Here is a 26,283-nt window from a genome sequence, read left to right as displayed (position 1 = left end):
GACCTGAACTGATGGTAGATGCTTAACCAACTGAGCCACCCAGGCGTCCCTAACTGTGGATTTTTCTTTATGTCCTTCATCAGGTTGAGGATGGTCCCTCTATTCCTACTTTTTTTGAGAGTTTTCTTTATTATTATGAAGAGCTGTTGTATTTTTTAAAAACTGTGCAGTTCACTGAAATGAAATGACATGAAATGGTAATGTGGTGGGGTTTTTTATTCTACTAATATGGTGTATACATATATTGACTTTCTTGAGATTATCTCTGCTCAGTCATGGTATATAATTCTTTTTATGTGTTTCTAAATTCAGCTTGCTAGTATTTTATTGAGGATATTTGCATCTATATCATAAAAGTTATTGATCTGTAGTTTTCTTGTGATGTCTTTGTCTGGTTTTGGGATCAGGGCGATATCCACCACTTAGAATGCATTGGGGAAATGTCCTCTCCTTTTTCACTTTTTGGAAGAATTGGTATTATGTCCTTTCAGATGTTTGGTAAAATTTACTGGTATAGTCATCTGAGATTTTTTTTCTTATTGGGAAGTTTTAAAATTATTATGTCAAATTATTTGTTATCAATCTATTCAGGTTTTCTGTTTCTTCTTGGGTTTGTTTTCGTAGTTTGTGTCTTTCTAGGAATTTGATAACTTCATTTATTTATTTAATTAATTGGCATGCAGTTGTTTATAGTATATTCTCTTACAATCTTTTTCTAAAATCTCTGTAAAGGCAGTAGTGGTGGCTGCTCGTTCATTCCTGATTTTAGTAAATAGAGTCTCTTCTCTCTTTTTTTTTCTTAATCAGTCTAACTAAAAGTCTGTCAATTTTGTTGTTCTTTTTCAAGAAACAATATTTGGTTTTGTTGAATTTCTCTATTTTTTCCTCTTTTCTGTTTCATTGATTTCTGCTCGAATCCTTATTATCTCCTTCCTTCTGGTTCCTTTGGATTTACTACACTCTTCTTTTTCTCATTTCATGACGTGGAAGGTACTGCTTTGAGATCTTTCTTTTTTTTCAATGTATGTACGCAAATATAAATTTCACTTTGAGCACTACTTTACATGAATCCCATAAGTCATGGTATGTTGTGAGTTAATTTTCATTTGTGTCAAATTATTTCCTAATTTCCCTGTGATTTCTTATGACATTCATTATTTCAAATTGTGTTGTTTAACTTCTACATATTTTCATCTTCCCAAATTTCTTTTTTCTTTTTTCTTTACTTTAAGTTTTTTATTGTTATGTTAATCACCATACATTACATCATTAGTTTTTGATGTAGTGTTCCATGTCTTTTTTTATTTTTATTTTTTATTCTGTTAGTCACCATACAATACATCATTAGTTTTTGATGTAGTGATCCACGATTCATTGTTTTCGTATAATACCCAGTGCTCCATGCAGTACATGCCCTCTTAATACCCATCACCGGGCTAACCCATCCCCCCACCCCCCTCCCCTCTAAAACCCTCAGTTTGTTTCTCGGAGTCCATAGTCTCTCAGGTTCATCTCCCCCTCCTATTCCCCCCCTTCATTTTTCCTTTCCCTCTCCCAATGGCCTCCATGCTATTCTTTATGTTCCACAAATAAGTGAAACCATATGATAATTGACTTTCTCTGCTTGACTTATTTCACTTAGCATAATCTCCTCCAGTCCCATCCATGTTGATGTAAAATTTGGGTATTCATCCTTTCTGATGGCTGAAAATTGGACAGCTATATACAGAAGAATGAAACTCGACCATTCTCTAACACCATACACAAAGATAAACTCAAAATGGATGAAAGACCTCAATGTGAGACAGGGATCCATCAAAACCCTAGAGGAGAACATAGGCAGTAACCTCTTCGACATCGGCCAAAGCAACTTCTTTCAAGATATATCTCCAAAGGCTGGTGAAACAAAAGCAAAAATGAACTTTTGGGATTTCATCAAGGTAAAAAGCTCTTGCATAGCAAAGGAAACAGTCAACAAAACAAAGAGGCAACCCACAGAATGGAAAAAGATATTTGCAAATGACACTACAGACAAAGCGCTGATTTCCAAGACCTATAAAGAACTTCTCAAACTCAACACCCAGAACACAAATAAGTCAAAAAATGGGCAGAAGACATGAACAGACACTTCTCTGAAGAAGACATACAAATGGCTAACAGAAACATGAAAAAATGTTCATCATCATTAGCCATCAGGGAAATTCAAATCAAAACCACATTGAGATACCACCTTACACCAGTTAGAATGGCAAAATTGACAAGGCAAGAAACAACAAATGTTGGAGAGGTTGTGGAGAAGGGGGAGCCCTCTTACACTGTTGGTGGAAATGCAAGTTGGTACAGCCACTTTGGAAAACCGTGTGGAGGTTCCTCAAAAATTTAAAAATAGAGCTACCCTATGACCCAGGAATTGCATTTCTGGGTATTTATCCCAAAGACACAGATGTAGTGAAAAGAAGGGCCATATGCACCCCAGCGTTCATAGTAGCAATGTCTGCAATAGCTAAACTGTGGAAAGAGCCAAGATGCCCTTCAACAGATGAATGGATAAAGAAGATGTGGTCGATATATACAATGGAATATTACTCAGCCATCAGAAAGGATGAATATCCAAATTTCTTTTATTTTTTATTTTTTTATTTTTATTTTTATTTTATTTTGTTATGTTATGTTAACCACCTTACAGTACATCATTAGTTTTTGATGTAGTGTTCCATGATTCATTATTTGCGTATAACACCCAGGGCTCCATGCAATACATGCCCTCCTTAATACCCATCACCGAGCTAACCCATCCCCCCACCCCCTCCCCCTGAAACCCTCAGTTTGTTTCCCAGAGTCCGTAGTCTCTCATGGTTTGTTCTCCCCTCTGATCCCCCCCTTCATTTCCCCCTTTCTTCTCCTAACGTCCTCCATGCTATTCCTTATGTTCCACATATAAGTGAAACCATATAATTGACTTTCTCTGCTTGACTTATTTCACTTAGCATAATCCCCTCCAGTTCCATCCATGTCGATGCAAATGGTGGGTATTCATCCTTTCTGATGGCTAATACTCCATTGTATATATGGACCACAGTTTCTTTATCCGTTCGTCCAAATTTCTTTCCATTATTAATTTCTAATTTCACTCTGTTGTGATCACAGAATATACTTTGTGTAGTGTCAATCTTTTAAAAATTTTATTGAAGCTTTTTAATTGCTTAGCATATGGCATATATATAATAAGGTCTAGCTGGTAGGTTTCACCTCCTTTAACTTTTGCTTGCTTATTCTATTATTGAAAGTGGTATATCGAAATTTCTTACTATTGTTGTCTATTTATCCCTTAAATCGGTCAGTACAAGTGGGTACATTTAGTCAAAGTCCAAAGCAATCATAGATTTCACCCTGATTCTTTCTCTTCTGTCAGGGACCACACCATTGTGCTCTCAGTTGTACAGAGTCTGAAAACAATTGTAGTTGTTTGATATATTTGTCTAGTTATCTGGTTCTTCAAAGCAGGAGTATATGCCTGATCCCAGTCTGCCCATAACTTTTGTCGTTTGGTTTATTTTAGCATATTTTGTACAATTCTAGAACAGGTTGCTTATAGATTTCCCTCACCCGATGCAAAGTCATATTGGGAAAGGAACCAGCAAGTCAGCCAGATGTCCACCTAACCCACAGGAAAATTCACCCATCCTGCCATAGCAAAGGTAGGAGTACACTATGTCTCTATTTTCACCTTGCCATCTCTTTTGGATCAACAAGATACACAGTGATCTAACCGGGATTGTACAGCAGTATCCCCTTCTCACAGACCTCTCTCTGTATGTGATTCTCTTGGAGTTTCCACCTCTACTTGGTTTAAAAGAGGGAAGAATCTATACTCTTGCTCTCATCCATGAAAAAGTGATAGAATTGACTTTCACCATGTGCCAACCCTGGAGTCATAGTACTTTAGTTAAAATTCTATATCCACAGGGAAATTGGAGGGGAGACGAACCATAAGAGTCTATGGACTCTGAGAAACAAACTGAGGGTTCTAGAGGGGAGGGGGTAGGGGGATGGGTTAGCCTGGTGATGACTATTAAAGAGGGCACGTAATGAATGGAGCACTGGGTGTTATATGCAAACAATGAATCATGGAACACTACATCAAAAACTAGTGATGTAATGTATGGTGATTAACATAACATAATAAAAAAAATTCTATATCCACTATTTACTCTGTGACTTTGGGCAAGCTACTTAACCTCTGTACTCCTTAGTTTCCTAACAATAGCATTATAAGTATTAATTTAGTTAGTATATAAAAAGTGCTTAGAAGAATTAGGCAGTACATAAGAAGTGTTTAAAAAGTTGTATCACTGGTGTTGTTATTATGAACAACAATGACCTCCCCCCAAAGTCAATCGTTCCCACATTTCTTTACCTCTTACCCTTACCTGTCTCCTTATAATGACTTGGGGGAGGGAAGACTAGGATGGTTGTTATAGGTAGTACAGCTGGCCTGGATGCCTTTTGGCAAGCTTTTATGAAGGTATCTGGTCCCAATTGTTGGAGTTTCTTTTTATGATACATAATGCCTCTTTGTCCTCACTTGTGAGTCCCATCAGTCAATACTAGGCAAACAAGTCAAATCTAACTCAATATCTTACTTTGCTTGCATTTGCATGTATTTTCATACAAGCTTTTACTTAGAAATGGAAATGTAGAGGGATGCCTGGGTGGCTCAGTCGGTTAGGCATCTGCCTTCGGCTCAGGTCATGATCCCAGGGTCCTGGGATCGAGTCCTGCATTGGGCTTCTTGCTCAGGGGGAGCCTGCTTTTCCTTCTGCCTGCCCCTCCCCTTGCTTGTGCTCCCTCTCTCTCTCTCTGTCAAAATAAATAAATAAAATCTTTTTAAAAAAGAAACAAAAAGAAATGGAGAGGTAGGGACACCTGGGTAACTCAGTTGGTTAAGCACCCAACTCTTGGTTTCCGCTCAGGCAGGCTCAGGTCATGATCTCAGGGTTGTGAGATAGAGCCCCATAGTTCTGCACTCAGCAGGGACTCTGCTTGAGATTCTCTCTCTCCCTCTCCCTCTGCCCTTCCTCCTCACTCTCTCTCTAAAATAATAAACAAATAAATCTTTAAAGAGGAAATGGAGATGTATTCCGTGAAATATTCAGAAGATCAACTAAAGACATTCTTATCTAGTAAGATTGTTGGAGGATGAAATAAGATAATTCAGGGCAGTGATATGATCATATCTGTTACTTGGAATTATCATCCTATTGGAAAATAGCAAGATGTAAGGCAAAGAGACCAGTAAATGTTGTGGCTGTGCCGAAGTTTATGGCTGTTTGCATTAGGGGAGTGGCAGTAGAGCTAGAGTGGAAACTGGAAGGATTCCCGAGATCTTTAGGAGGTAATCATTGAGACCTGTCATTTATTGGAGCACTTGGTATTTTTCAGTCATGTACTAAATGCTTTATATAAATTATATCATTTAATCCCGACAACTCTATGAAGCATTAACCTCATTTTATAGATGAGACACAGGGACATTTTAATATCCAAGTTTAGATCGAAGGTTATACAACACGTAAGTAAATGCAATTAATTCAAAGTCAGATCTGCTCAAAGCTATGCTTCTTATCACAGTGCTAAAATCTTCAGCACCTGGATCCTTCCAGCCAGCTGAAAACCACGAGTCTAACCATCTGCATGAAAAGCTGTTCACAGAAGATTCAGGAATTCCCCACCCCATCAATAAATCTTATGCCTTTATCACAACTTAGCATTTTGTAATAACTGCAACAATGCTGCACTCTTAAGACCTCTTCTCTTTCTTTTAAGTATTTTCTGAAATCATTTACATCAAACTGGTTAGTGGCAACTTTTCATAAGTTTTAAGAACACATTTCTTTTTGCAAAGGAAACAGTCACCAAAACTAAAAGGCAATCTATAGAATGGGAGAAGATATTTGCAAATGTCTTATCAGATAAAGGGCTAGTATCCAAAATCTATAAAGAACTTATCAAACTCAACACCCACCCACCCACCCCAAAATCCAGTCAAGAAATGGGTAGAACACATGAACAGACATTTCTCTAAAGAAGACTTACACATGGCCAACAGACATATGAAAAAATGCTCAACATCTCTTGGCATCAGGGAAATCCAAATCAAAACCACAATGAGATACCGCCTCACATCTGTCAGAATGGCTAAAATTAATAACTCAGGAAACAACAGATGTTGGTGAGGATGCAGAGAAAGGGGGGGTCCCTCTTGCACTGTTGGTGGGAATGCAAACTGGTGCAGCCACTCTGGAAGACAGTATGGAGGGTCCTCAAAAAGTTAAAAATAGAGCTACCCTATGACCCAGCAATTGCACTACTAGGTATTTATCCAAAGGATACAAACATAGTGATTCAAAGGGGCACATGCACCCTAATGTTTATAGCAGCAATGTCCACATAGCCAAAATATGGAAAAAACCCAGATGTCCATTGACAGATGAATGGATAAAGAAGATGTGGTATCTTTATCCACTCTATATAGATACAGACATAGATATAGATATATAATAGATAGTGATATATCTATTATATATGTGTAATATATATACCAATATATATTATATACAGAGAGAGAATGGATAAAGATACCATATATATAACCAATATTCATTTATATATGTGTGTGTATATATATATGCATACACATACCATATATATAATGGAATATTACTCAGCCATCAAAAAGAATGAAATCTTGCCATTAGCAATGACATGGACGGAATTAGAGGGCATTATGCTAAGTGAATAAGTCAGTCAGAAAAAGACAAATACCATATGATTTCACTCATATGTGGAATTTAAGAAACAAAATAGATGAACATAGAGGAAGGGAAGGAAAAATAAAATAGGAACAAAGGGAGGCAAACCATAAGAGACACTTTAGGGAACAAACTGAGGGTTGCTGGAAGGGAGGTGGGTGGGGAGATGGGGTAATTGGGTGATGGATATTAAGGAGGGCACTTGAAGTAAGAGCACTGGGTGTTGTATGCAAGTGATGAATCACTGAATTCTACCTCCAAAACTAATAATACAGTATGTTAATTAAATTAATTTCAATAAATATTTAAAAAGAACACATTTCTCTTTCTGTTGTATATGTTTCAAACTAACATATCAACAACAACTAATCCACTTAGATTAGTACCAAAATCCTTAGCAACAAAAAATTTGGTAATGTGGCCAGTTTCTGTTAGTCCTAATTCCTCAGTGTGGCTGAATGAGGCCTAAGAATACATAAATAAGATGACGGTGTCTGGGAGAAATGAAGAACTATTTGATTCTCAATAAGAGTATTGAGGAAAGGTGGGATCTTTTGGATACAGGAAATAAAGAAATAAAACTGCATAGTACAAACTGAAAGAGCATGATACTGAGATCAAAATAGCAAAGTTTTATGACTGATTTTTGAGATCTGAAAGTCTAAGGGCAAAGTGCTGTTGGATTATGGCCTTGGTAGTTCACCTAATGAGAGGCCTTCACTTGCCTAGGGGCTCCTCAGAAGGGTACTAGCCTCCAGTTGCCCTGTATGTTTTAAACTTCCAAAAATGTGTCTGCCTGGAGGGTCTATATTTATCTAATGACAGCAGCAGAAACAGGTGGCTGAGTCTTTTTTTCCCTCTTATCCTGGGGCTTTTTTATTGTTATTTTATTTCTGATTAATAAAAGAATATAATAAATTGATGGGAAAAAACGGAAGAGTAGGAAATTATCAGAATAGTAAAAAACCACAATCTCAATCATTACTTCCTTTCCTAATTTACCCCACCCCCTCTAATTTGATTTCAAGAATTGAACAGCAAGGCAAATGGTGGCTATTTGTGACTGGCGGGTGGGTGGGCGGGTGGAGGGAAAACAGCTACATTCCTGTTGTTCTAGCTTAGCAAACGACGAGTAATCCTCTCAACACAACCACTAAAAAGTAACAGTGGTTAATATGACTATAGGAAGATGCAGCCCTTCTCTGGTAATCAGAGAAAGGCAAATTCCAGCCACAGGGAGAAGGGGCCACTTTTGACCTCTGGAATGAGCAGTGACAAAAGTGAGTGACAGGGCCTGGTGTGGTGGGGAGGTGGGAGGTTGGAAAGTCGTTCCACTTCTGCAGCACAGCTGGTGGGAGGGGAAAGTGGGGACCAGAGTTGGAGGATGACATAATCCTCACGTGACCAGGAGCTGCCGCGAAGTCCTTATATTCCTGGGCTTCTTTCTCCTCTGGGTACCAGCCCCTTACTGTCCTGTAGGCGTTCGTGCTTGTGGCCAAGAGAAGGACTTAAATTCCTTAAATCTCAGAAGGTTGGTTTGAGGAAACCGCTGGGACCCCTGGGGGTGGTAGTGGCTGAATCTAGTGACTGGAATAGGTCCAGGCTCACTTTGCCCAAATCCCTGCAAACTCGTTGGGAGATTATTGTATTTTTTTAAAAGGACGGTGGGGGGTGTAGGTGGAAGTCTCCTGAGAGACACCCACAGATTTAGTGATAGTTTAGAAATAATCGGCTTCTCTCAGATTGGCAAGCTTTCCGTTTATCCTCCTCTTTCTCCAATTCTGTTGAGGAATGAGGTGTGGGCTGTTGTGTGGGGAACGGCTAGAATCCTGGGGTGGAGGCAGAAATTTAGACATAATTTGAAAATATTTCCTCTCATTCGGTGCCTGTCTGTGGGTCATGCGGGGGTGGGGGAGCGGTGGGGCCGAGGGGACAACAGCCCTCGCAATGACTAGGCCAGAGGGTGAGGGGTGGGGGGGTGTGTGGAGGCAGGGATCCAAGAGGAAGGGATAGGGACAGGAGGGGGAACCAGGAGGTAGGAAATTTGGGGCGACGACGGTTGTGAGGATCCCGGACTCAAGATGATGAGTGTCTTGTCTCTGGGGCTGGTGGATCCACAGAGAGCTCCCTCCTCCCCGCCCCCTTCCTTTCTGTCTGCAGGTCCAAGGGTCTGTATTCACAGACATCTCGAGGCAAGAAAAAGAGGAAACTATCCGGAATCCTCACGGGTGAGTGTGAAGGAGGCACTTAGCCCGGGTCTCCGAGGGTGGGACTTGGGAAGGGCGGGAGCTGGGTAAAATTTGCGGCCTCACAGCTCAACCACAGGTCTGCTCCCTTTCTCCCGCGCGCGTCAGAGAGGCCATTAGCCTTGTATGCTGGGGAAATGGTGGGTTGCAGAGGGAGGGGAAAGGAGGCGGAGTGGTGGGGGTGTGGGACGAAGAGGCGGCATCTCGAACTTCAGAGGGCTGGACCTGTGTGGCAGGGGTGGGAGATTAGGCGAGTATCTTGCTTCAAAGAGAAACTGACAAACCTGAATCAAAAGAAACGAAGCAATTTGCTCTACATTTTCTCCCCGGACTTAAGCTGGAAACAACATCATGCAAAAACCCTGCAAAGAAAATGAAGGAAAGCCCAAGTGCAGCGTGCCTAAGAGAGAGGAAGAACGCCCCTATGGAGAATTTGAACGCCAGCAAACAGAAGGGAATTTTAGGCAAAGGCTGCTTCAGTCTCTCGAGGAATTTAAAGAGGACATAGACTATAGGCACTTTAAAGATGAAGAAATGACAAGGGAGGGAGATGAGATGGAAAGGTGTTTGGAAGAGATAAGGGGTCTGAGAAAGAAATTTAGGGCTCTGCATTCTAACCATAGGCATTCCCGGGACCGTCCTTATCCCATTTAATGCATTTCTCCCCTGAATTCAACTATTTTCTGTTATTAATATTACCACAATTGGTTTCTTTTTGTTTGCATTTTCTTGCTAAATATTGCTACCATTTTACTCCTATCCTTCAGTGTTCCTTTGATTTGCATATGACTCCTGTTACCAACATCTCATCTTTTGACCCCATCTCACTCATTTAATAAGGATGTTTCATTCATTTGCATGGGAAGATGCTCATTTATATTGTAAAGTGAAAATAATAAGTTGCAAAACAGTGTGTGTGTATATGTGTGTATATATGTATATACATATACACACTTTATATGTACATTTATATATGACAAAATGCAAAAGAAAAAGTCTGAATTACTATACACCGAAAGGTTAACAGTGAACCTCTGTGTGATCTGTATTTTATTTCTTTTTTGGCTATCTGCATCTTCTCATTTTCCACAAAATGAATATATATGTGTGTGTATGTGTGTGTATTGTGTCACAAAAAAAACCTAAAATAAACAGACACAAAAAAACTTGTCAATCACCTTTGAAGGGCAGTAAAACACTTAATAAACTCTGGACAACAGAACTATAAAAAAGAAATGTAAACTTCAAATTACCTCTGGATCTCTTAGCCAGAGGAATAAAACTGGCAATTATTACAGATATACTTGCTTAAGACTCCGTCTTTTTCACGGGGAAAACATTTGCCTCGCAGGGCTGCTGTCAGGAAGAAAGGAGGTGACTCCGAGCTGTGCTTGGTTACCCTCTGCGCATACAGAACCCCAACCCACCACAGAGCATCAGTTATTGGAGGGAGGGCCCTGACATGACTTCCCTGTGCTCAGGAACAAGTCCATTAGGAGGCAGGGCCCTGGAGGCTTCATGCCAGTCATCTGCTGTGGAGCCCCACGCTCCTCCTCCCCTGGGTTCTGCCCTGCCTGCTGGGCCCTTTGCTCTCTGCTGGCCCTCACTGGTGTACCGGAGTCCTCGGGTGCCAAAACCCACTCACTTTCCTGGACTCCCCAGTGGGTCGAACCCCTACTCTGTCTTCTGAAGCCTCTCTGCTTCATAGTGACCCTTCACACAGGTGAGACGGCTTGGGCCATGCTGCCTTTCAGGGTTCTTAGCAAAACAGCCCCTTCTGTTTTCAATCCCAGGACCCCTCCTCTAAATAGGAGTCAGACATGATGAGGCCGTTTTTGGGAGTTGGACTAAGGTACAAGTTTGAATAAAAAAAAAAAAACAGTGGCAGTCAGAGTTGCCTTAGATCTAAGGACTAAGGTTTTGTCTTCCTTCTCTTGTGAGATGATCTCTCGCTGAAGGCTCCTGGCAGGCCTGCCCTGCTGGTTCAGAAGACTGTCAGGGGACAGGTATAAATTGCACAAAACAATGCAGAAAATAGATCTAAGAAAGCAATTCCCATCTTTCTATTACTTTCCTTCCTGAAACATGCAAAAATTCTTTGTAAGACTAATATATATATAATATATATAACATATATTATATATAAATATATACATATATAGAAATATATGTATATGTACTTTTTAGTGTATATATGTACAATATGTATTGTATATATATTTAGTGCATATATTTTTTTTAGTCTTACAAAAGACATGTATATGCACACATATATATACATATATATTACATACAAGTATGTATATATATATATACACACACACACTTAAGCATAAAGTACACTTTATTTCCTAATTGAACTGCTTGCATTTTGCATCTCAAAGTAAACACCATATCATATATTTCATTATACTTCTTTTGATTAGTGACTTACATATAGTGGGTATTTAATAAATGTTTACTTAGAATCTAGTGTTCTTGGCCCAGTTTTACTTCTGATCGCGTAAGATGTCAATAATCTATTTCACTACAAACTATAGTTTGCATTTTCAAATAGGACCCAGCAGGAAAAGGATTATTTTCCATATTCAGTCTATAAAATTATTGTAACATTGTGTAACTGATGTCTCAAACAGCTCTTACATTATAATCATCTGGAGTGCTTATTAAAAATGCAAAATTTGGACACATATGTCCCCATACACACTGATACTCTTACGCTGAATCAGAATCTTGCATTTCGCCCTGGCCCTTTTTTGGAGTTTCCCATGATATCATGGTCTCCATTATTGCTTCATATGCTCTCACCATAGACCCTGTTCAGCTGAGCAGTGCAAAAGTCTTCTTACAATCAAAGAGCCAAATGGTTTACAATTCATAATTAAGGGCTCCTGAAAGTCAAAATGGTGGTTATCATAGCCTGAAAACTGTATATCTAACAAGTAAATCTATATGAACAATAAACATTACTCAGCCTTGGGAGGAGGCAAAAAACCAAGTGAAAAATAAAACAAGTTTGCCCATCAAATAGACAAATGTTTGCTTACAATACTCAATTTTATTGAGGATGTAGGCATTCTCATACTCGTTGTGAGAGTAAATTGCTACATCTTTTTTTTTTTTTTGCTTCTATTCACAGTAAGTACCAAATGCTGTATATATTGCATATACCATGACCCAATAATTCTACTGTTTGGAATTTGTCCTAAGGAAATAATCATAGTGGTGAGCAAATGTTTAACTATAAATATTTTTTATTTAAGGATTTCACATATTTGCAAGGATTTTTTTTAAACCTAAAAATCAAGTACATGTGCTATCCAATCAGAAGGAAATGGACATAGATTCCTATTCACCACATGCACAAAAATACATCCCAGGTGAATCGAAGATGAAAATGTGAAGAACAAGGAGCTCCTGGCTGGCTCATCTGGTGGAACATATGACTCTGAGCTCGGGGTTGTAAGTTCGAGGCCCACGATGGATGGTAGAGATTATTTAAAAATAAAATCTTTTAAAAAAAAAGAGAAAGAAAGTAAATGTGAAGAACAAGAATAAAATATTACGATGAAAATTAACTAAAACATGTATAATCTTGTGATGTCATTATCTTCTTAAGCATGAAAAAAAAATCCAGAAGTTATAAAGGAAAAAAATATATAAAAGGTCCGAAGACAAGAAATAGCCTGTGAGGAAATATTTTCAATACCATGACGGATAATGGGAAAATATCTCTATAACTCCACTAGCTTTTATAGATGGAAAAGAAAAAGATAAACCAGTAAAAATATGTACATACCATATGACCCACCACTTCCATTGCTTTGCATTACCATAGAGATATATGTACGCACACACACAGGAAAGCATAGATGGATGTTTACTGTGTCATTTTAAGTGCCAATATATTAGAAATAGCATAGGTCATCAAAAGGGAAAGGTCAAATAAAAAGTTGTCTCTCTATGCCAAGAAAACTGCACAATAGTTAAAAAGAATGAGATTCTTATATTGAAGCATCAATATAGGAATATTGTTAAGTAAAGACATTATGTATCTTGGGGTGCCTGGGTGGCTCAGTCAGTTAAGCATCTCCCTTTGGCTCATGATCTCAATGTCCTGAGATGGAGCCCCACGTTGGGCTCCCTGCTCAGCAGGGAGTCTGCTTCTCTCTCTGCCCCTTCCCACCCAGCTCGTTCTTTCTCTCTCACTCTCTCTCAAATAAATAAAATCTTTAAAAAAGACATTAGGTACCTTTATGTTGCTACTGTCACAAATAATATTGTCATAAATAATGAATTACCTAGTTCATTTTAATATACTGCTTTAACCATACCTCCAATGTAAATGGTTAAATCTCCTCCCTACAAGTAAACACTTCTCAGTTTGATGGATATCCATCTAGAAATTTATGTATTTCTGTTTTTCATTTTAACTATATATTATATTACATTGTGACTTTCAGGAGCCCTTAACTAGGAATCATAAACCATTATAAGGAGATTCCTGCACAACTCAGCTGAAAAAGGATAAACGGTGAGTGTGCATATTAACATAGCTTTATAATTATTGTTTTATGCATTTGTCTTTTAAGTCATATAGGAAAAAAAGGAGTTTAAACCAAATATGAAAATGAAAAACTACTTGCTTTTATATTTACCTATGTAGCTACCTTTACTGTTGTTTATTTCTTTTTATGACTTTGAGTTACTTATTTGTGTCTCTTTTTCTCAGCATGGAAGTCTTATAGGACTTTTCAGAGGTCTGTAAATACAAATACCAATGAATCTATTTTCTATAGTATGAATGTACTGTATGCTATTAAAATCATTCCCCTGTCACTCAACATTTAAGTTATTTCTATACTTTGCCCACTAAAAACAATGCAGTCTGCAATTAACATGTTTGCACATATATTCAAATTACTGGTGCTTATATTTCTATAGAATAGATTTTGGAAAGTAGGATTGCTTGATCAAAAAGTATGTGATCCCTTACATTTTCCAACTTCCCTTGCACATATGTTGGGGCCACCAAACATAATAAAGACACTTCGAAGGCTTTTAAACAATGCTGGGTGATCTTTCCGTCTCCTTTCAGTAACCTTGGAAACCATATGTGCCATCTGGAACACATGACTGAGATGAATGCAGGCTAGATACCTGAATAATCAGTGGAGCAGAGCCATGCAGGAGAACCAATAACTCTCATTAAACTATGAGGTGAATGAATAATAAAGTGCTTAAAATCCACTGAGATAACCTAGTTCATCTTAATATACTGCTTTACCCACACCTCCAATTTCAGTCCCCTTCCCACAATTAAACACATCAGTTTGATGGATATCCATCTAGAAATCTATATATTTCTGTTTTGCATTTTAACTAAATATTATAATATTACATCTATTGCCCTACTGTTTTTACTCAACGGTATCCCTGGGAGTGCTTTAATATAAGAATCTCATTCTTTTTAATTATTGTATAGTTTTCTTGGTATAGATAGACCACAGTTTATTTGACTTTTCCCTTTCAATGACTTAAGCTATTTCCAAAATTTTGGTTTTTACAAGCAATGCCATAATAATCATTTATCTATGCTTTCCTGTGCACCTGTGTGCATATATCTCCATGGTAATATTAAGTAGTGAAAGTGCTGGATCATGTGGTATGTACATATTTTTGTTGGTTTGTTTATTTACCACAATGCATACCATAAACTTATCCATCACCTCCAAAGTCCTGATGAATATTGATGCAAAATCCTCAACAAAATACTAGCAAACTAAGCCAGCAGAATATTAAAAGGATTTTTACATCATGATGAATTGGGGTTTACCCACAAAATTTAAGGGTTATTCAACATATGAAAATCAATGTCAAAGTCTTATATTACATTAATATAAGAAAGGGAAAAACACATTATCATCTCAATTGATACAGAAAAAGAGCATTTGGCAAACTCCAATACCCTTTCATAATAAAAACACTCAACAAACTAGGAATATAAGCAGATTGTCTCCACATAATAAAGGGCATTTATGAACAACTCAATACTAGATCATACTCTATAGTGAAGGATTGAAAGCTTTCCATGTGAGATCACAAATAAGACAAGGATGTTTGCTTTCATCAGTTTTGTATTGGAAGTTCCAGCCAGAGAAATTAACCAAGAAAAAAATAATTGAATCCAAATTGGAAAGAAAGAAGTGAAATTATCTTTATTTGCCAATGGCATGATCCTGTATATAGAAAATGCTAAAGAATATGCAAGAAGTCTACTAGGACTAATAAATGAACTTGGCAAATTGCTGGATACAAGATCAGCTATTCCAAATTGGTTGTATTTCTATACATTAGGAATGAGCAATCCAAAAATGAAATTAAGAAAACAATTCTATGTACAAAAGCACAAAACAGAGTACAATACTTAATAAATTTAACCAAGGTATCTCAAGATTTGTACACTGAAAATTACAAAATTGCTGAAAGTAACTAAACAAGACCTAAATAAATGGAGAGATGGTCATGTTCATGGATTGGAAGACTCAATATTTGTTAAGATGACAATAATTCCCAAAGCAATCAAAGGATCGAATGCAATTCCTATCAAAATAAGAGAAGTCTATTTTTGAGAAATGGAAAAGCTGAGAGTAAAATTCATATGGAATTGCAAGGAATTAAAAAAAATGTAAGAAGACTCACACTTTCTTATTTTAAAACCCTACAAATTTATAGTAAAACAGTGTACTACTGGCATAAGAATAGACATGTAGATAGAGCTGAGAGTCTAGAAATAAACCCATACATCTATTGTCAGTTGATTTTGGGTGACAAGTCCATTCAATGGGAGAAAGAATAAGCTCTTCAACAAATGGTGTTGAGACAACTGGATATCCACATGCACAGAATGAGATTAGACCCCTACCTCATGTTATTCAAAAAATAAAACTCAAAATGGAAACAACCCAAATGTCCATCAGCGGATGGACATGATGAGTTGATAAACAAAATGCTGTATATTCACACAGTGGAATATTATTCAGCCCTAAAAAGGAATGAAATACTGATAACATGCTACAATGTGGATGAACCTTGAAAAAAATTTTGCTAAGTGAAAGAAGCCAAACATGAAAGGTCCCATATTGGATGATTCCATTTATATCAAATGTCAAGAATATGTAAATCCATAAAGACAAAAAATAAATTAGTGGTTGTCAGGGCTGGAGACAGGACACAATGGGTAAATTGGTAAAAGGCATCCTTTGTGGGGGGGGTAATAAAAATCTTTTGGAACCAGATAGAAGTGAACAGTTGTGCAACAAAGTGAGTATTCTAAATGCCACTGAATTATACACTTAAAATAGTTAATTTTAGGTGAATTTCACCTCAATACAAAAATTGAACACATTTTAATTATTAGAAATATTTCCAGATTTTGCTCCTAAGAGGTTATACCATCGACAATGCATGAGAGTATCTATTCCCCCTCACCATTGCCAGGACTATGTTAAAAACCTTTTAAATCTAGTCTTTTCAGACTAAACCAGGTCATGAAAGACTGTTACTTTCTCTAAACTTTTTTTTGTCCTTTACCTTGTAGTCTATAATCATCATCAAAATATGTTCATGTCAACGGGTTTTGTCTACTTAGCCAAAACGTCATTTCCAACAGGTCAGTTGGGTCCTCTCAGTGCTAGAAATATAGTGAGTGCTTTCTATTTGTGCTTTTTACATTTAGAACCATGGACTTATACCTATGTTGTAGATATTATTCTAAATTTACAGATGAAAAAACAGGTTCAAATATTTTATGCAATGCCTTTTAACACTGGAGTGTGTAACGCCTGAGATTCTAGCTCCAATTTACTTACTTTTCCATGTGTCCTCCCAATAAATTGATAAGACCTACTTATCAGTATCTATACATTCACATTATGATGGCCATACTATGTTGTGCATGTATGGAGGTTCACTTAATGACACTTCCTGATGAGAATGAGGATGACAATGAACTCTTGTCCCTCAGGTTGAGAAGTCTGGGTCCAGAAACTACGTGGATTGGCTGGTATCCAAGTCAGCATTGTATAGAGCAACATGACTTTTAAAAAATTATTTAGCTCTTTCTCCTGAATTTGAAAGGCCACCTTTACCATATTCTAAAAATCAGGTTGTTCCTAGATCTATGTCAACCTTCAAATGCTGTTCCTTAGTTATTTTCTCTATTCTCAGAAAGTCACTTTTAAAAATGTATTAATTTATCTGGCAGCACAAGAATGATTATTGTTTATTTTCATCAATTTCTTGGCCCCTTATGAACATTTGTAATTCAGAGGAATTTTTTTTAAAAGATTTTATTTATTTATTTGACAGAGAGAGAGTTAGCGAGAGCAGGAACATAAGCAGGGGGAGTGGGAGAGGGAGAAGCAGGCTTCCTGCCCAGCAAGGAGCCCGACGCGGAGCTCGATCCCAGGACTCTGGGATCATGACCTGAGCCGAAGGCAGACGCTTAATGGCTGAGCCACCCAGGCGCCCCAATTCAGAGGAATTTTTGAACAACATTTTTAAGTTCCAAAATACATTCCTTGTGATTTAAATTAAAACCGAAATGAATTTATGCATAATTGACATTTTTTTACAGTAGTTATCCTATATAAGATCTTGGACTCCTGTCTTCTAAATAACCTAAAGATGTACTTCTTGTTTATTCTTTCAGCATTCCATGGTAACAAGGCTGCAAGGTGCTAAAAGCTCATACGTAAATAACTCAAAGTTCCTTTTTATCCTGGAGAAGGTGATGGTTTCTTCTCCACTACATCATCCCCCTAAAAAAAAAATTTTTTTTTCTAACATACCTATCTCACAGGACTATGGGAGAAAGAAATAAAATACTGAGTAGCAGTGATTTTATAAGATTTCATATTTTGAAAAAATTAATCCACTAGATGGGAACAATACATGATATAGTGAGGCCAGCAGGTAACTTTTCACATTATTCCAGGAGTGAGGTGACTGCGGGGGAGGGGGGGGCTGAACCTGAACCGGGGCAATAACAGACAGTAGGACTGGAAAAAAATAGAGGTGGAAGATAAAAGATTGGGTTCTCAGGAATTGGTTATTGATGAGATTGAGGGAAGTGAGGGAACAAAAGTGAAGGATACTATCCAAGTTTCTGACTTTGGCATTTAAAAGTATGCTGGCATTATTCAATTAAACAGGAAACATGGTAGTGGCTTAAATGTGTAGTGGTGGAAGAGTTGGAGAGGAAAACTAGTTTTATTTATTGTTTATTTTTTTGTTTATTGTTTAATTTTTTAACATTTTTCCTTTAAAATTTTTTTAATTCCAGTATACTTAACATGCAATGCTCTATTATTTTTAATTTTTTTACTTTAAATTTTTATTTTAATTCCAGTTAGCATAGTGTTATATTAGTTTCAGGTGTACAATATAGTAATTTAACAGTTCTGTACATCACCTGGTGCTCATCATAGCGTACAGTGTTCTATTAGTTTCAGGTGTACAATACAGTGATTCAACAGTTTTATACATTACTCAGTGCTCATCATGATAAGTGCACTCTTAATTGCCTTCACCTATTTTACCCACCCACCACCCACCTCTCCTTTGGTAACCATCAGTTTGTTTTCTGTATTTAAGGGCCTATTTTTTGGTTTGTCTCTTTTGCCCTTTGTTTTGTTTCTTAAATTCTACATATGAGGGAGGTAATATAGTATTTGTCTTTCTCTGACTTATTTCCTTTAACATTATACTCTCTAGCTCCATCCATGTTGTTGCAAATGGCAGGATTTCATTCTTTTTAATGGCTGAGTAATGTTCTACTGTGTGTGTGTGTGTGTGTGTGTGTGTGTGTGTGTGTGTGTGTGTGTGTGTGACATCTATCTTCCTTACTCATTTATCTATTGATGGACACGTGGGCTGCTTCCATAATTTGGCTATTGTAAATAATGCTGCTATAAACATAGGGGTGGATGTATCTTTTCAAATTGATGTTTTCATTTTCTTTGGGTAAACACCCAGTAGTGGAATTACTGGATCATTTGGTAATTTTATTTATAAAGTTTTCAGGAATCTCCATAATGTTTTTCACAGTGGCTGTACCAGTTTGCATTCCCACCAACAGTGCAAGAGGGTTCCATTTTTCTCCACAGCCTCGCCAACTCTTGCTGTTTCTTGTGTTGTTGATTTTAGCTATTCAGACAGGTGTGAGGTGCTATCTCATTGTGACTTTGATTTGCATTTCCCTGATGATAAGTGATGTTGAGCATCCTTTCATGTGTCTATTTACCATCTTATGTCTTCTTTGGAGTAATGTCTATTCTTGTCTTCTGCCCATTTTTAAATTGGATTATTTGTTTTTGTGGTCTTGAGTTGTATCAATTCTTTATATATTTTGGATACTAAGCCTTTATCAGATATGTAATTTGCAAATAGCTTCTCCCATTCAGTAGGTTGTCTTTTAGTTTTGTTAATTGTTTCCTTTGCTGTGTAGAAGCTTTTCATTTTGATGTAGTCCCTATAGTTTACTTTTGCTTTCATTTCTTTTGACTTTCCTCTATACATTTATTTTATTTTTTAAAATTTTTTATTGTTATGTTAATCACCATATATTACATCATTAGTTTTTGATGTAGTGTTCCATGATTCATTGTGCATAACACCCAATGCTCCATGCAGAACGTGCCCTCTTTAATACCCATCACCAGGCTAACCCATCCCCCTACCCTCCTCCCCTCTAGAACCCTCAGTTTGTTTTTCAGAGTCCATCGTCTCTCATGGTTCGTCTCCCCCTCTGACTTACTCCCCTTCATTCTTCCCCTCCTGCTATCTTCTTCTTTTCCTTTTTTCTTAACATATGTTGCATTATTTGTTTCAGAAGTACAGATCTATGATTCAACAGTCTTGCACAATTCACAGCGCTCACCATAGCACATACCCTACCCAATGTCTATCACCCAGCCACCCCATCCCTCCCACCCCCACCACTCCAGCAACACTCAGTTTGTTTCCTGAGATTAAGAATTCCTCATATCAGTGAGGTCATATGATACATGTCTTTCTCTGATTGACTTATTTCACTCAGCATAATACCCTCCAGTTCCATCCACGTCGTTGCAAATGGCAAGATCTCATTCCTTGTGATGGCTGCATAATATTCCATTGTGTATATATACCACCTCTTCTTTATCCATTCATCTGTCGATGGACATCTTGGCTCTTTCCACAGTTTGGCTATTGTGGACATTGCTGCTATAAACATTGGGGTGCACATACCCCTTCGGATTCCTACTTTGTATCTTTGTGGTAAATACCCTGTAGTGCAATTGCTGGATCATATGGTAGCTCTATTTTCAACTGTTTGAGGAACCTCCATACTGTTTTCCAGAGGGATTGCACCAGCTTGCATTCCCACCAACAGTGTAGGAGGGTTCCCCTTTCTCCACATCCCCGTCAACATTTGTCATTTCCTGACTTGTTAATTTTAGCCATTCTGACTGGTGTGAGGTGGTATCTCATTGAGGTTTTGATTTGGATTTCCCTGATGCCGAGTGATGTTGAGCACTTTTTCATGTGCCTGTTGGCCATTTGGATGTCTTCTTTGGAAAAATGTCTGTTCATGGCTTTCTGCCCATTTCTTGATTGGATTATTTGTTCTTTGGGTGTTGAGTTTGATAAGTTCTTTATAGATTTTGGATACTAGCCCTTTATCTGATATGTCATTTGCAAATATTTTTTCCCATTCTGTCGGTTGTCTTTTGGTTTTGTAGACTGTTTCTTTCATTTCTTTTGCTTCAGGAGAGACATATCTAGAAAAATGTTGCCATAGCCAATGTCAGAGAAATTAGTGCTGTGCTCTCTTCTAGGATTTCTATGGTTTTGAGTCTCACATTTAGGTCTTTAATCCATTTTGAGTTTATTTTTGTGTATGGTATAAGACAGTGGTCCAGTTTTATTCTTTTGAATGTAGCTGTCCAGTTTTCCCAGCACCATTTGTTGAAGAAACTATCTTTTCCCCATTGCATATTCTTCCCTCCTTTGTTGAAGATTACTTGACCATATAATCATGAAGATTACTTGACCAATAATCTGGGCGCTCTATTTTGTTCCATTGATCTATGTGTGTATTTTTATCCCAGTACCATACTGTTTTGATTACTTCAGCTTTGTAGTATAACTTGAAATCTGGGATTGTGATATCTGTGATACCTGGGGTTGTTCCTCTTTTTCAAGATTGCTTTGGCTATTTGAGGTCTTCTGTAGTTCCATACATATTTCAGGATTCTTTGTTATAGTTCTGTGAAAAATGCTGTTGGGATTTTGATAGGATTTGCATTAAATCTGTAGATTGCTTTGGACATTTTTACAATATTTGTTCTTCCAATTCATGAGCATGGAATGTCTTCCCATTTGTTTGTGCCATCTTTGATTTCTTTCATTAATGTTTATAGTTTTCAGAGTATAGGTCTTTCACCTCCTTGGTTAATTTTGTATTCCTAGATATTTTATTCTTTTTGGTGCAATTTTAAATGGGATTGTTTTCTTAATTTATTTTTCTGCTCCTTCATTATTAGTGTGTGGAAATTAAATGGATTTGCATACAATTGATTTTGTAGCCTGCAACCTTACTGAATTCATTTATCAGTTCTAGTAGTTTTTTGGTGGAGTCTTTAGGGTTTTCTATATATAGTTTCATGTCACCTGCAAATAGTGGAAGTTTTACTTTTTCCTTACCAATTTGGATGCCTTTTATTTCTTTTCCTTGTCTGATGTCTGTGGCTAGGACTTCCAGTATTATGTTGAATGAAAGTGGTGAGAGTGGACATCCTTGTCTTATTCCTGACCATAGGGGAAAAGCTCTGTTTTTCCCCATTGAGTATGATGTTCACTGTGGGTTTTTCATTTATGACATTTATTATGTTGAGATATGTTCCTTCTAAACCCACTCTGTCGAAGGTTTTTATCACAAATGGATGTTGTACTTGAAAATGCTTTTTCTGCATCTATTGTTGAAATTATTGTATGGTTTTTATCATTTCTTTTGTTGATGTGATATATCATCATGTTGATTGATTTCAAATATTGAACCACCCTTACATCCCAGGAATAAATCCCACTTGATAGTGGTGAATGATTTTTTTAATGTATTGTTGGATTGTGTTTGCTAGTATTTTGTTGAGGATTTTTGTATCAATGTGTATCAGAGATATTGGCTTGCAGTTCCTTTTTTGTGGTATCTTTATCTTGTTTTGGTTCCAGGGTCATGCTGGCCTCTTAGAATGAATTTGGAAGCTTTCCTCCCTCTTCCATTTTTTGGTAAAGTCTGAGAAGAATAGATATTAACTCTTCTTTAAATGTTTGGTAGAATTCCCCTGTGAAGCCATATGTAGGGAAAACTAGTTTTAGAGACATATTTAAAGGTTAGATCCCAATAAATAACTGAGCAATTTATTTTGTGGATGTCAATAAAGTAATTTTAATGTTTACATGGAGAGGCAAAAGACCCAGAAAAGCCAACACAATGTTAAAGAACAGTGAAGTTTGAGGACTGATGACACTACTATCCAACTGCAAGACTTATCATAAAGCTATAGTAATCAAGACGTGTGGTATTGACAAAAGAATAGATGGATAGATCAACAGAACAGAATAGAAAGCCCAGAAATAGACCCACAAAAACATACTCAACTGATCTTTGACAAAGGAGCAAAGGCAATGCACTGGAACAAAGATACACTCTTCAGAAATGGTGCTGGAACAACTGGACATCTACATGTAAAAGAATAAACCTAGACACAGACCTTACACCCCTCACAAAAATTAAATTAGAATGGATCATAGACCTACATGCAAAGAAAGCAACACAGGAAAAAATCTAGATGACCTTGGATATAATAACTTTTTATTTTTATTTTATTTTTAAGTAATCTCTACACCCAGTGTGGGGCTTGAATTTACAACCCCATGATCAAAAGTCACATGCTCTACCAAATGAGCCAACCAGGTGCCCCAGATGATAACTTTTTAGATACAACCCCAAAACATAATCCATGAAAGAAATAATTGATAAGTTGGATTTCATTAAAGTGAAAAACTTCTGCTCTGTGAATGGCAATGTCAAGAGATTGGGAAGATAAGCCACAGACTGTGACAAAATATTTGCAGAAGACACATCTAATAAAGGACTGTTATCCAAAATACACAAAGAACTCTTAAAATTCAACAATAAGAAAACAAGCAACCCAATTAAAACATGGGCCAAAGACTTTAACAGACACCTCACCAAAAAAGATATATAGATGGGAAGTAAGCATATGAAAAGATGCTCCACATCATATGGAATCTTGGAAACGCAAATTAAAACAACAGGATACCACTATGGATCCATTAGAATGACCAAGATCCAGAACAATGACAATATCAAATGCTGCCAAGGATGTGGAGCAACAGGAACACTCATTCATTGCTGTTAGAAATGTGAAGTGGTGTATCCACTTCGGAAGACTGAATCTCAAACTGCTCTAAAAATGTTTTTATAAGACTGCTTTAAAAAAATATACACAAATGGGATCATACCCAAATAAAAGTTAGAGTCTCCAGGACTTGATTGATTGATTGTGCAGGATGAGAGAGAAGGCGTCAAAGTTGGTGGTATGTTGGCACCAATTACTGAAATAGGGTTCATGAGAAAAGGAGAAGGAATGGGGTAAGGGAAAGTCATAAGGGCAAGGGGAAGATGGCAAGATCATATATGGACAAGTTGAGTTTGAGATGTCTGTGGGAGATCCAGATGGAAGTGTTTTATATATCGTAAATAAAGACAATGGAACTTAATGTCTAGGATCACATGCTATATAGTCAGACAAACCTGGATATAAATTCTAGATGTGATCCTTCCTTTAGCCGAGTGAATTTAAGTATGTTGTATAACCTCCTTGAACCTCAGAAGGCTTATCTGTAAAATAGGAATATTATCTATAGTATCTATCTCATGATCTACATATATATATCACCTGGAAAACTTTCATGCTTTTTAAAAATGATAGCTATTGTGAGCAATAGACATTTATTGAGCATGCTAGCACATACAGAAAGCTGCTATTGATTGATTGTCTAGCCAACAAAAATTGCTTTGTCAACATTCTAAACAGTATATGTTATCCTCAGAGTTGTTTTTTTCAGAGGTCTAGTCCAGCTCACCAGACAGGGAGCTTACACATGAGTGGGGCAAAACAATGTGCGAGGAATAAGTAAGCATATATCTTATCTATATCCTGTCCATGTTTCACATATAAGCATACTTTGGAGATATTGCGGGTTTCATTCTGGACCACTGCAATAAAGCAAATACTGCAATAAAGGGAGTCAAATGAATTTTTTGTTTTCCCAGTGAAGATAAAAGTTTATGGTTATGCTCTACTGTAGTCCATCAAATGTGCAATAGCATTATGTCTAAAAATATGTACATGCCTAATTAAAAATACTTCATTGCCAAAAAGTGCTAACCAGCATCTTTGCTTTCAGTGATTCATAATTTTTTTTGCTAGTAAAGGATTTTGCTTCAGTGTTGGTGGCTGTTGACTGATCAGGATGATTGTTGCTGAAATTTGGAGTGGCTGTGGTAATTTCTTAAGATAGACAGCAATGAAAAGTTTGCCACATTGATTGACTTTTTCTTTTATGAACAGTTTCTCTGTCACAAGTAATAGCATTTTACCCACAGTAGAACTTCTTTCAAAATTGGAGTCCATCCTCTCAAACCCTGCTGCTGCTTTATCAAGTAAGATTGTGTAATATTCTAAATCTTTTGTTTTCATTTCAACAGTCTTCACAGCACCTTCACCAGGAATAGATTCCATCTCAAGAAACCACTTTCTTTGCTCATCTATAAGAAGCAACTCTTCATCCATTAAAATTTCATCATGAGATTGCAGCAATTCAGTCCCATTCAGGCTCCACCTCTAACTCTAGTTCTCTTGCTGTTTCCACCACATCTGCAGTTACTTCCTCCACTGAAGTCTTGAACCCCTCAAAGTCATCCATGAGGGTTGGAATCAACTTCTAAACTCCTGTTAGCGTTAATATTTTGACCTCTTCCCATGAATCATGAGTGTTCTTAATGTCATCTAGAATGGTGAATCCTTTCCAGGATTCAATTTACTTTGTCCAGATCCATCAGAAGAATCACTAGGGCAGCTATAGCCTCATAAAACGTATTTCTTAAATTATAAGGCTTGAAGATGAAAATTACCCCTTGATCCATGGGCTGCAGAATGAATATTGTGTTAGCAGGCATGAAAACATGAATCTCATTATATATTTCCACCAGAACTTTTGGGTGACCAGGTTCATTTGTCAATGGGCAGTAATATTTTGAAAGGACTCTTTTTTCTGTGAGCTTCAAACATTTAGTAAACCATGTTGTAAACAAATGTGTGGTCACTCAGGCTTTGTTGTTCCATTGATAGAGCACAGGCAGAGAAGATTTAGCATAATTCTTAAGAGCCCTAATATTTTCAGAATGATACATGAGTTTTGGCTTCCACTTAGTCACCAGCTACATTAGCCCCTTCAAGAGAGTCAGCCTGTCTTTTGAAGCTTTGAAACCAGGCATTGACTTCTCTCTAGCTATGAAAGTCTTAGAAGGCATCTTCTTCCGATAGAAGGTTATTTTGTCTACATTGAAAATCTGTTGTTTAGTGTAGCCATCTTCATTAATTATCTTATCTAGATCTTCTGGGAGAACTTGCTGCAGCTTCTACAACAGCTTCTACAACAAGCTTCTGGAGAAGCTTGCTGCTTCATCTTGTACTTTTATGTTATGGAAACAGCTTCTTTCCTTAAACCTCTTAAACCAACCTCTGCTAGCTTCAAACTTTTCTTCTGCAGCTTCCTCACCTCTCCCATCCTTCATACAATTGAAGAGACTTAGGGCTTTGCTCTGGAGTAGACTTTGTCTTAACGGAATGTTGCTGCTGATTTGATCTTCTTTCCAGACCCCTAAAACTTTCTTCATATTAACAATAAGGCTGTTTCACTTTCTTATTCACGCGCTCACTGGAGTAGAACTTTTAATTTCCTTCAAGAACTTTTCCTTTGCATTTACAACTTGCTAATTATTTGGTGGCAAGAGGCCTAGCTGTCAGCCTATCTTGACTTTTGACATGCCTTCCTTACTAAGCTTAATCATATCTTGCTCTTGATTTAAA

General features: G+C 37.2%; 1 protein-coding gene across 1 annotated transcript; it reads left to right on the top strand.

Moving 5' to 3' along the window:
* The first annotated feature begins 9,409 nt into the window (after nucleotides 1–9,409).
* Nucleotides 9,410–9,712, top strand: TCEAL7 (transcription elongation factor A like 7). Its single transcript, XM_028095972.2, has one exon. It carries the CDS (start codon nucleotides 9,410–9,412, stop codon nucleotides 9,710–9,712), a length of 303 nt encoding a protein of 100 aa, XP_027951773.1.
* Nucleotides 9,713–26,283: the final 16,571 nt, after the last annotated feature.

Source organism: Eumetopias jubatus, unplaced genomic scaffold, assembly GCF_037043125.1.
Source record: "Eumetopias jubatus isolate StellerSeaLion01/CBP00866 unplaced genomic scaffold, mEumJub1_p1.0 scaffold_11, whole genome shotgun sequence".
Classification (NCBI taxonomy): domain Eukaryota; kingdom Metazoa; phylum Chordata; class Mammalia; order Carnivora; family Otariidae; genus Eumetopias; species Eumetopias jubatus.
This window is presented reverse-complemented; position numbering and strand designations above follow the sequence as displayed.